At 41.9% G+C, this 12,451-nt stretch overlaps 2 protein-coding genes across 5 annotated transcripts in view; one reads left to right on the forward strand and one right to left on the reverse strand.

The window, feature by feature from the left end:
* SLC41A2 (solute carrier family 41 member 2) overlaps positions 1–12,451 on the forward strand; it is a 67,122-nt gene that overhangs the window by 52,238 nt on the left and 2,433 nt on the right. The window contains exons 11-12 of one of the 2 annotated variants that reach the window (XR_011147947.1): positions 10,167–10,584; positions 11,158–11,420. The gene's annotated coding sequence lies outside the window, so the exon portion shown is untranslated. The remainder of the gene's footprint in view (positions 1–10,166; positions 10,585–11,157; positions 11,421–12,451) is intronic. The other variant, XR_011147948.1, reaches the window with a different exon arrangement.
* The window catches only part of CHST11 (carbohydrate sulfotransferase 11), a 167,964-nt gene continuing 157,841 nt past the window's right edge, over positions 2,329–12,451 (reverse strand). For all 3 annotated transcript variants that reach the window (XM_069002971.1, XM_069002970.1, XM_069002969.1), the window contains one exon: positions 2,329–7,248. In XM_069002971.1, the coding sequence (XP_068859072.1) occupies positions 6,400–7,248 (849 nt within the window). In that variant the 3' untranslated portion in view covers positions 2,329–6,399. The remainder of the gene's footprint in view (positions 7,249–12,451) is intronic.

Here is a 12,451-nt window from a genome sequence, read left to right on the forward strand (position 1 = left end):
ATTAATTCAAACTAGTTAAGTTGTTATGTCCTTCCATATAACTGAAGGCAAGTTTCTTAATAAAGCACAAATAGCTGTAATTCCTCAAAGGAATATATTTTGTTTTTCTTGAATGGGGACATCAGCATTTACCTGGACACCTCTGCAAACAGTGCTTGCCTCTCCATGGTGTGGCTGCTTGCTCTGATTTGACCTTCTTTCTAAATTAATTTCTTTGAAGTTTAAAAAAATAATAAAAAATGCAGTGATTGATTTCATTCATAGAGCAATCACTTTTTAAAAACCCCTCTACTTTAGACATAAAACTAAATCAGTTTTAGCTAGAATAGTTATCTGCTAAAGGAAGTCTGAATAAATTGAGCCTAAGAAAGGCTTAGGTAAAGGTTAAACCCTGACTTTGCACAAGCTTTTATGGGAAATTATAACTGCTGTGGGTTGCAGATTTTGACTTGATGTAGGGCTGCAAATACCTGCTGATAGCACAGAGACCTCTTGCTGCTAAAAAGTCATGAATTGTCACAGTAAAATTCTAGATTTTAAAATAAGCCAAAGCTTAATAGCTGAGCTGTTATTATTCAGCTGTATTTTACCCTGACAGCTTTACGTATTAGTGAAAAAAACAGAAACCAGGGCATAAACTTTGGATTGATTTTTTTCTCTCACTGAAGAAAACAGCTTTGCTGGTTGGTTGTTTTTTAATTAAAAACTCTGATTGAAATGAGATTTTCAAACCCACCTAATTTTACTGTTAGTGCTATGTCTCATTTTCCAACATGATCTGTCCATTTGTTGCACAGTGACAGGATGTGTGCTCCTGAACACCTAAAGGAATGTTAGCTCAGGTTGCTTTTACTCAAAAAAATAGGGACAGTCAAAGGCAGTAATGTTATTAAAATATTGGCAAAATATATTGTAAACAATGTATAAATGAATGATAATATTTTCCATATTTTTTCCTCCATGAATAAGCCACTGCTGTTGTTCCTAAATGCTTCTGACTTAGCCAGCAGAAGGTTTTCATTGACAGTGAGTTGAATCTCAGAGTCCAGAGGCTCGAGCACACCAGTAGAGCGACAATAGGAGAAAAAGCTGGCTTCTTGTCATGCCAATAGGGAAGATGAAGTTGATTTTTCTCTATCAACATAGATTTCCTTTAAAACTGATTAGCATGCAGTCTGGGGAGGTGGCATTTGGATGCGTTGTCTTTTAGCGCACTGAGGAATTAAACCAGACTCTAATATTTCAACATTTTCCATCTTTGGCAAAGTTGTGAGTGCAACTGGAAAAGCAAGATATTTTTGTGTGGCATCAGGAGTCTTGTACGTGATGATGTGCAACACAGTGAGTGAGAAAGGCACGGTGCTGCTGGTTGGCAGGGATATGCTCTGGTTTCTGCTCTGCTGCTGGCTGCACTTGCTTGACTTTCTCCTCTTTTCCTTCCCATTCCCCATATTTTTAATTCTTTTGTAATTATGATGGAATTGAATGAAATGTATTTCCATCCAAACAAAGGTTGGGAAGAGTTGGAGTTTGTGCCTGCACAGGGAGCATGTTGTGACCACAGGAACAGGCTTTCTTCAAACTTTGCATCATCTCTGCTGGACTTAATCTCTTATTTGGGTCAGAGGACACCTCAGTTGTGCAGGATCCTGCCACTTTTTCACATCCCCCAGTGCTCCACATCCCTCTCCCAGCACCAGGGTGCTGCACACAGCCCTGCTGCTGCCAGCTCTCCTGTCCTACAGCAGCTGCCTGAGGCTGGTATCGCAGGGCAGCTGCTGGGTACCAACAGGAAGGGATTTTGTAAATTTGCAATTATTTAATGGAAAAATCAAGCCTTGCCAAAAGGACAAATCCTCAAGATTTCTTCCAATGGTGCAAATCCAATTTTGTCAGTCTCTGTGGCAGTATAAGGGACTGGGCTTTCTTTCCACTTACAAGCAATGAAGGAAATCACCCTAAAGCTCTGCACCCAAGAGCTGTGCTGAGAAGCCATTTCTTACTCCGTTACCCCAAAAATGGAAGTTTCTGGGTTTGTGTGCATGTGATTTCAATTTGGTAAAGCCTCCCCCCAGCTCCCTCCCTCCCTCCCTCCCTCTGTGGTTGAGTTCTGCAGCTGCTGGTTCCCCCTTGCCTGGGCTTGGTCCCCTGGCTGCCCTGCCAAGGCATCCCATCAAGGGATTTCTCCTGCTCCACAGGAGTAGATAATTTTGAGTCTTCAGTGTGTCCTGCCTACAGTATGCAATAAGGCAGGTGAGGAAGCAAAGCCGTGCAGACAAAAATCTCGCCCTGAAAGCATGAGGCATAAATAAAGCACACAGAGAGGAATTTTCTTTCTTCAATTTAATTGAATTTACTTAGAAAAATAATCAGGCTTGAATGGCTTTTTTAAGGAAAGATTCATGAGCAGTTCACACTTGTGTTGGCAATGTATAATTTATCTTTTTTCCTTTATTAACAGTATATTTAAGTATGAGGAGATACTTTTCTACAACAAGCCTTCTACTGCATACAAATAGGTTAAAAAAAAAATCCAACCCCACATTGATGTTAAATTATTCGTACACATTGTATTGTGCATGCATGTAAGAAAATAACACTCTCTGTAACAAGAGTAATAGTAAGGACAGTCCCTTTTTGTACCTGAAAAGTGCAGCAGACTACAGTGAAACCCTAAAACATCTGGGGTCAACTCACTTCTAAAAGCACTTCTGCTTGTGGATTATTTATTTCACTTGTCTTACACAGCGCATGGTTCAGGCAGTTTGCACATTTCTGTGATAATGGACGTGGTTTATGAAGAGGCTGAAACATGGACTGGGCCATGGTTTGGGGGGACATCCCACCAGCCAGGAGTCACCACCGTGTTCAGATGGGCCAAATCCAGCCTGCATTCCAGGTTAAGGTGCTTGGGGCTATTTGTGGGGAATGACCCCTCAGCTGTGGGTATCATGCCAAGTATGGAGCTGCCAGCACTGCTGGGCTCAGCGCTGGCCCTGCCAAATTACAGGGAGGCATCAGCTGCTCAGAGATGAGGATCACTGCTCCAGCAGCTTTGAGGGGGCTGGGGACAAAGGTGGGGAGCAGGAATTTCCCCACTGGGTCCTCTCTGTGCTCATCACTACTCAACATAATTAACACACACCCTTCTATGCCAGCAGCTTCCTGGGTGGCCCTTGCAGCTGCACGGGCATGTCTATATTTCACATTTTACTGTGGCTCACTGCTGCCTGTTTGTCTCCCAGGATCAGCTTGTGGCCACAGCAGAAATGAAGCTGGGAGAGAGGCAGAACTCAGTAGCAGACCAACCCCTCCTCCTCCAGCTGGGAAACCCAGTAGAGAGTTAGAGGGTAAAACCAACCTGGTTCCCTGGCTGCCCCCCACTGCAGGTGGTGGCTGCCAGCTCACTGAGATGAGCATGAACAACCCTGAACGTCCTCCTGTGTGGCTGCAGTGAAAAGAGAGATTTTTTTTTTGGCTCAGTCAAAATAACACACCCAGTAGATCAAAATAAATGGTTTTTCCTTAACTTTTGTCATCCTGCTCTGAGCTGGTGACGGCTTGCTGCTCACTGCACAGGACACTACTAAATCCGGCATGTCAGCTGTTCATTTTAAACACAGATCTATAGCCCATTCTCAGCACCTCAAAATAGATATAATGCTCTAAATAGCCAGGTTGTAGTAATTTGGGATCAAGGTTTTTCAAAAGCAAGTGACTTTAAGTACCCACTGAAGTCCACATAAAAGCCTTCTCAGTGCTGAGCATCCATCTGCAGAGCTACCCACTGTGGGGAGCCAGAATTTGGGTAATCGAACCCAAAGCTGTTGCTAAAAATCCCAGCTGGAGCAATGGTCACTCCTCAGATCTCCTGTACACATTTTTCACCCAAAGCTTTTCTATCACAGCTACCATATAGAGGTTTTGTGTCTCCAAAGCTGTGAAACTACAGAAAATATTTCAGAACACATAAAAATGTGGGGATGATGCCAGAGAAAAGTACAAAAAAAAAAAAGGGGGAAGCACACCCTGTTTTTTTAAATATTTACTTTCTGAAGCAACTTTTGTCTTAAACAAAAAAAAATCACATCACATTCTGTTGGATGGATTAACAGCTAACTGGAAAGGAAATTGGACCAAAATATGAGCACTGTGGGATGCAAGACCCAACTAGCACACAAATCACTTGTAGGAAGTGCTATCAAATATCTTGTAGGAAGTATTGTGGGGGGGGAAAGGAGAACCTGCCTCAGTTGTTTTTTTTTAACAAGCATACAACCATTGAACTAGAACACGAGAAAGCCAGGGCACACTATGAGAGGCACTTGCAACAGCTCCACATACTCTCAATGAGACTAAACTGCTTTAAAGTAAAACAACAACCAGCAATGGATGAGGAATTCAGAGGGGTCAGCCACAGCCAGCCAGCCCTTTGCCAGCCACTGGGCCAGTGCTCCGGGTTATAAATAGGCCCTGAGTTATAAAAACTGTGGCTGTTACAGAATGGATAAGAGATTTATTTGTATGGTATGATGGAAAAAATAATTACCTGAATCCTGCCTGAGACCAAACCCAATTGTGAAAGGGCTTCAGTTGCTGTTTGTTATGTTAATTTGTTTTTCAATGAGATTTATTCAGCAACTTATTTTTATCAAATAAAATGCAAACTGTTTTTCTTCTTTAATCACATCTGTGTCCTGGAAACTAATATAATTCAGTGGATATTACTGGCTACTGTACAATATGACATTTTTCAGGATCTGGGTCTGATACAGTTGAAACAGCTCTGCCTTCAGCTGAGTTTATTTAAATCATCAGTCATTTCTGAAAGGGTTTGTTCTGATCATAAGATTGACATGCAGGCAAGTTAAATGCTCCATTTTTAACCAGCTATCAACTTTAAAATGGATTTTGGATTTTCACAAGTGCCTCAATTTACCCTCTGCCTCCTCTTCCCGCGAGCGCTGAAGTGCCTACAGAGCATTTCCCAGGCCATACACCTCACCTGCATCCACTGAAGCAAACATCTGGACAAGCCTGAAATTCTGCTCCCACTAGCTGGCTAACAGATCCACATTGAAATCCCATTTTTCATTGTTTATCTGCTGTGTATAGATTAGTATTTGCTTACCCAAAACAATCTGCCATCCCAAAAAGCTGTTAAACACAAAACAACTGCTACTGAGATACTCCCCTTAAGAAAAAAGGTCATGGTCTTACACTAGAGGTGACAGATTAATTTCTAACCCACTGGAACTTAGAAAAATCCCTGTCAATGGCATTTAGGCATCAACTAAAAAAAGAAGGCTTCTTCTTCTCCCTAGGAAAAAGCCATGAAACCAGCTTGTAGGAAGATGAGACCTTTTTAATTGCCTTGCATGCTTAGACAATCAACATGAAGATGACTTCCTGACTTTTCAAATGGCATGCCCAGATCACTTATAGCAACGTACCATGACCGGTGTCTCTCGAGCCAGTTTTGGTTGCCCATCTTAAGATCAATTAGGAAGGCATGACTTGAAGAGGATGGAGGTCCCCACAGCCCCATCCTGGATATGAATTAAGTCAATGCCAATTGCTTTGGGCATTCAAAAATCTCTTACAGTCACTTTCTGAATGCTGATTCTTTTCTGATGGACCATCCCCAATTCATTTGGGCTGGAAGGCTTCAAAATAAGAGACAAATGGGAGTGGTCATATTCTCTATAAACTCATTAAGACTTATAAAAGGTTCATGGTTTCTCTTCCCTAAGGAATACATTCGCATTTCTTTCAGTCATGGGTTTTAGATATCATGAATCTACCCAGATCTGAGTTACTTTTCCTTTTCAGGCCTAGAAAGATAGATTTTGTACTAGTATTGAGTGCAACATTACTTTCTAAGGAACTTCTTTTCACCACTCTTCTCAAAGCATGTGGTACCCAGAACCATTCCCGTATTTACCTGCGTCGATGGCTAATGGAAGAATATTATTACCCAGAACAAGCTGAATCAAGAAAAGCACAAAACCAGACTCCTTTTGTCCACATGTTATCTTATCTCTGCTGCTGAAGTGAAACCTACCAAGAGACAATGTTTTAAATAAGTATAAATAACATTAATTAGAACTGGAGGAATGCAAGATCAATGAAATTCACCAGAACACAATTAACATTTGTTTAAACAGTGTAGCAGTATTACTCATTTCTACAGCTAGATCATCACAATCCCGTTACCCTGCAAAGAGAGCTGTCCTTTCTTACAATTGATTTAAATAATTTTGACTGTGCTGCTCGCAGCATCATTCAAAAAAAGAAAATATTAATTTACAAAATAACCCATTCTCCATATTTATTATGACAAATAAAAATCTTAAATAAAACAGGCTTTCTCTCCCCTCTTTCCCCCCAACCCATCCCTCATTCCAATTTCAGGTAGCTTGGCACTGAGTAATTAAACATTAAAAAATCAAGTTTGTAGACTTCATACAGCTGCGTTTGGTGCAAGGAGCTGATGTTCTGGAAGAATTCTGTGGTCATTTCATCAGTAGTTCTCGTAGACTTTGCATAGGTGGGGAATTTCAGGTAGTTGCCGACTCCCGCCAGCTGGAGAACGTAATTCGAATCCTCTTCGAGCGTTTCGTACTTTCCTATGAGGTCGTAGTGGATGTGGCAAGGGTGGCAGAGGGAGTACACAGTCTGCCAGTGCTCATTGAAGGGCTCTTCTCTTTGGGTGTGTGGGTCGATGAGATATGCCACAAACTCTTCAAATTTCACGTCATCACCTTTCCGCAGAGCTTCCTGGGTTGCGTTTTTCCTCTGGCGCCTCACGATCTTGGTGCCATAGCGCTTGTGGAAGGAAGTGTTGTACTTCTGGGTGAACTTGTTCCTGTAGGCTGACACCAGTCTTTCAAAAGGCTCACGAACAAAGAGGAACTTCATGTAGTTTTTCAAGCGGTGGTTGATCTCTGGGATGCTGTATTGGTTGAGGGTCTTCAGGTTTGAAGACACATGGGCTTCATTGGCCGGGATTTCCATCGGATCGCTGTATTTGCCTCTTCCCGTCAAAACCATCATGACTCTCTTCCAGTTTGTGCAGGCCACTTTGGGAACATAGCAATAGATCATTTCATGATCTTCATCCACGACCAGGTGCTTGAGATCGTTGGGTGTCAGCACACGGCGCTTCCTGCTGGACACGCTGTTTGCTCGGCACGTGTCTGTCACTTGGTCTCGTCTGATCTGATGAAGAATTGCTGTGTTGGACAACTGCAAAGGAAGCACAGGCACCAGTAGGTCAAGGGCTGGGAAACTCTAACTGCCTTTTTTGCTTATTATACAAGTTCATAGAAAAGCAGATCTTCCCCTGCATGGAATAATTCATTATGTGGCTGAGTACAACTGTTACTATTCTAGAAGATAAACTCTTTTTGTCTCCAAACTTCTTGATGCACACTGATTAGATGCTGTTCACACAGCATCCAGAGCTTTGCTTTGAAGACAGCATGAAGCAGCACAAGTGCTCACACAGCACGGTGGCAAGTGTATTTACAGAACCCTCATCCTGAGATGTGGTCACTGCTTTGCTTAGGCCTGGAAAACAAATCTTGCCTCCACTCTGCAGTCCAATCCACAGCTACAGCAGTGCTAGACCTTTTGCTGCTGAGATGGGGTAGGAAGACACCAGAGCTGGAAAATTTGACAAAATGGAAACTCTGTGTGTTCTTCTTACTGGTGTCTTTTATGTTAGAGAATTTAATAGTCATGTTTCTTAGCTATGACCTTGAACATGGCTTATATGGCTATGACCAGAGTAAATGAAGCCCATGGATATTCCTGATACTCTCAAAGAGGAAAATTCATTCAGATATGATGACCATGCCAGTGCAGGGCTCCTGTGTTTGTTATTCAGAGGTGGTTTTGCTGTGCAGCCCCTATCCTCACTGCTACAAATACCTTATTACATATTGAGAATACACTGCCTCAAAGCAACAGTGGGAAGATTTTAGTAATGTTATTTACATTTATTTAACACCATTTACCTGCAAATTTCAAAGAGCCTTATGCTCAATAATTAATTTAGCCTCAAAGACAAGAATTAAGGCAAGTATTGACCTTCCTATTTGATAGGCAAGGAGGTCTGAGATTCCTTCTTGTATGCTGAGTCTTTCAGAAGTATTTATCTAGTACCTTCTTGTTAAATTAACATGAATCACAGGACACTGAAAAGAAGTATTTGAGGCAATGTAGACTTTATACACCTGCTATGTGTGTTCCTTTGGTTATAGGGGTCTTCCTGCCTGCCAGTATACCAGACAAAACCAGTATATGCCAGGCAAAATCCTTTGTCCTTGGCAAATGGTTTTGCACCATCTCAGGAGTTCATACTGAACCTCCAGTTCCTGCAATCATGGGTTCAAATCTCTGCTTTCAATAGCAGTACTTAGCCATGATTCATCTTTAAAAAACCCAACAAAACTCAAAGACAAGGATCCAAATAAACTTTAGAGTCAAAACCCAAATGAAACTCTAAGATGGGACCAAGCCACTCACAGGATTTCTGAGCTTTGGAGAGAAAGGAAATAGAAATTGCAATGTTGCAGATGAGCCCTAAGAGCCCAAGTTTCACCCACCCAAGGGACAGCAAAAGCTTTTGCAGCACGTAACTCTCCCTCTGTCTGGGCTGTGGTGGGCTGCAGAGAAATGTTTTCAGGGGATAAGCGACACCAAGGGGCTGGTGCAGCTCCATTTTGGGCAGGAAGACTTTTCCTTCAAGAGAGCGTATATGTGCCAAGCCTGGGACCTCTGTGTTTTGCACAGTGCCACCCACCGCTTCTCCTCTGAATTCCCTGATACATTCCTCATCTCTTTTGCCCCTCTGTTCAGTAAAATGCTGGCTAGTGGTTAAAATGTGCAGTAGTCCAGTGCAGCTCTTTTAGACGGCTTGTCTTGTCTTTTGTGTGTGGGTGGTATCCCCCTGGATACCTCCCAGGTGCACTTCAAGGGCAGTTTTATGTTATAGTCAGAGATGAGAAGCCAGATGTGAAATGTGCTTCGTGCTTTCTAGGAAAACTGACTGGTGGGGAGTTTCCAAATAAGATGTTAGAAAGCAGCTGTCAAGGCCCACACAGATTTTTTCAAGGAAATTACTTTTTCTGTTAAAAAAAAAATTTAAAAATCCCTATTTCAATTTATGATGTCCTCAGAGCAAAACAGAAGTCATAGTTCTGAAACAGCTCTATACTGGTTAGAGTTACCAGTGAATAATCTTCAAAGAACTAAACAAAACCCTATGCAAACACACAGACATACACATTCTCCTTTGCAGCAGATAAAAAGCTGAAATCACTCTTTCTGAAGATCTTCATCAAAAATCATATAGCACAGTACTGCTGTTTGCCTCTGGTTTTAGAGTTAAAAAAAAAGAGAAATGCCTGAATATATTGCTACATTATAATATGTTAATGCACTGTATTTGATTTTCTGGTGCTGTTCTTAGGATAAATACAGAATTAAGTGGATGAGAATCTATGGTCTGTATTAGATAGAAGGTCAGATTTGATAATCTAATGGTTACTTCAGACCTTAATCTGCAGATGAATCTTTGTAGAGCTGTGCTTTGCTCCTGATTTCATTCCTCCATCAATAGGCTAAGCACTTCTCCCCCATACATTAACATTAATGAGATTTTCAGACATTTAGAGTAAGGGGGAAAATGCTGCCTTAGTATTTGCAATTGCAAATGAGACTGTACTACATTAAATTCATTTAGAAGGTTACACTTGTGCATTTTCAAGTGGTACTTTCCTCTCGCTCTTTTTAACATGGAAAAAAATATGAAGAAATTGCATAAAAGTTTGGTGAGCTACATTTACTAAGTATACATTTACTAAGCAGCACCCCAGGGTGAGCTGTGCATGTGCTCTGGCTTGCCTGGGGGTACACAGAACACATTAAAAAGCAATGCAAGAGTAAAAGGGGATTGTCTTGTTCCCATCAAACACAACACCATCTGGTATGGCTGATGGATGAAGGGCCATGTAGGAAATAGAAAGCTCAACTTCCTTTTTATTTTGTCCTACTGACTTCAGTTTACTAAAAAAAAAAAAAAAAAAAAAAGAAAAAAGGCCAATTTTGTGACTGTCTTAGAACAATGCCAACTGTGTCAAAGCCCATTTCTATTGCAGTTGACTAACACACCTGATGCACCTTGGAAGAGCTGACCTACCTGCTTCCCCTAGAGACACAAAGAGTCCTGCTGGCTCTCCTCAAGGTTTGATGGGAACAGCCCTCTTGCTGAAGGAGTGGCTGATAGGAAGGCCACATTCACCCTGCTCTAGTGAAAGGTCAGGTAAGGCACCTTTAATGGAATCCTGAAAGAACCACCAAACTCTCTGCACAGAGGACATGCTCTGTGGCCCCTAGAGTCTACAGCACCATGGAAGGTAATCATAACAGCACTTTCAATTTAGTATTTTGAAACTATGCATTAGCAGTGAGTTAGCCAATGGTAATATGGTTCCTTTTCATTCTAAGTTACAGGCAAGGCTTTTAAGCCACATTACAATTTCAGTCCTGAAGCTGGTGAGGAGAACTGGGGAAGCAGTAAGTTTAAATGAGACTGGAAGTACTTTTGTTTAAACTAGAGGTCCACTTGGCCAGAGTAAAAATGCAAATGTGCTCACAGCTAATGAGGAAAATAGACCCCACAAATTTAAGCAGCCAGAGAGAAGATCCAAAGGATAGAAATCTTTAAACTCATGGATGTTCTGAAGGGCAAGGCTAACAATTAGGGTCATGGACTGTCCTCCTCCAAAGCTGTTACAGATGTGGCTACAGCAGAGTTGTGAGCGTGCAGCTGCTGCCTGGACACTGATGGCTGTGTCTGTGGTCATTACCAGATGTCCCTGCTGCTCCCTCAGTTCTAGAAACCACAATAAGTAATGGCATAAATCCACTTTGGGAGAGGACACTTTTAAGCCTGTGTGCAGATTTTAAGCACTGAGAGCAGTGTGGGGATGGTGATAAAGCCAATGCTTGGATCTGTCCTCTGACAGTTCGACTTGGACTTCATCAGGGCATTAAAGGTTTTGGGAAGACATCTGATAAAAGCAGCTGTTCTTCCCTGACAGGACTGACACCATAGATGCACTTAATCATGTTTTTGTTTTCCTACAGAAGTTGTAAAGGGGACAGAGAAGAAGAGCGTGTCAAGATCAAAGCTGTCCTTCCTTTTCTGATGCAGCAACCAAGTTGAACAGTGAAGCGACATGAGCAGCGGGAGACTTCTAAGCTCAGTGGCATTAAAAGAAGGAAAAGAAAAAAGTAGTCTGGGGACACTCTGATCCCAGAAGCTTCTCATCTCCGTCAGTCCCAAAGTAACAGCAAGGGAGGCAAGTCCAGCACACTCTGCTCATGTGGATTCTTCTGTTCAGCGGAAGGTGGGTGTGTGTGTGCAGGGGGGGGCAGGAGGGCTTTTTGTGGAGAGCACTGGAGAACATACTGACCAGAAATGCATATGCTGACCAACTGGCAGTCATCAACTCATTACAGGCAAAGGTTATTCAAGGTAAACCAGAGTAATGAGATGGGAGGTATTTCCTTCTGGTTACTTAGGCACAGCAGGATAAAGTAATCTTTGAAGACCTTTCCAAGCTTGACAGCCAAGCAGCAAGTACAGATTTAAACACAAGGAATTTTTAATTATTTTTTTTCCTGAATATAGTAGTGTGCTGAAAACTAGGTACAGAGATCAATTCAATTCACAGGTACCTGCACTGAAAGCAGTTTTTAAACAAAAGGATGGAAATACTGAAGTGTCACTCAAAAAGCCCATTACTTAAATTCTCCCTCACTATAGAAAATTATCATGGAAAGAAGTAGCCCCCACATTTACTAGGCAGGGTTTTGTTTATTTCTCTTGCACTGCCTGCAGCTAGTTCTATATTACTGCAACCAGGCTCACAACCAGCCTATGCTGGGACTGCTCACATGACATTTGATCATGGCAGACTGAAGGCTAAAATTATCCAAATTAGTTTAGAGTGAAATAATGAAGATAAATATTGTGAAAGGGGTTTGCAGTCCCATTCCTTGCTAAACTGGTTTTTCTATTCAATTTTGCATTAACGAAGACTTTGCATCTGCCTTTAATTCTTCAGTTACCTTTGTGTTTGGAGGTTTGGTTTGTGTCCTATGCTAGAACTGTGCAAGTTGCTGTGGCGTTCCCCTCATCTGTGGTCTGTTGACTAAAAACCAGCTAACACCCAGCTGGCTCTATCCAGCACTGTTAAAATCAGAGCTCATCTCCACCGAATTCTTCTTAATAGCATTTGTTCAGAAGGCGTGTGTGCAGCAGCCTCAGAATCCACAGAAGAAAGGTCTTAAAGTGGGAAGTGTCAGACAGACTAACTATAGGTGGCACTAATGGTCCTGGTTTTGTGACATCGAGAGAGCCTTTCAGTTGTCAGAA

The sequence above is a fragment of the Aphelocoma coerulescens genome, chromosome 1A (genome assembly GCF_041296385.1).
Source record: "Aphelocoma coerulescens isolate FSJ_1873_10779 chromosome 1A, UR_Acoe_1.0, whole genome shotgun sequence".
Taxonomy (NCBI): domain Eukaryota; kingdom Metazoa; phylum Chordata; class Aves; order Passeriformes; family Corvidae; genus Aphelocoma; species Aphelocoma coerulescens.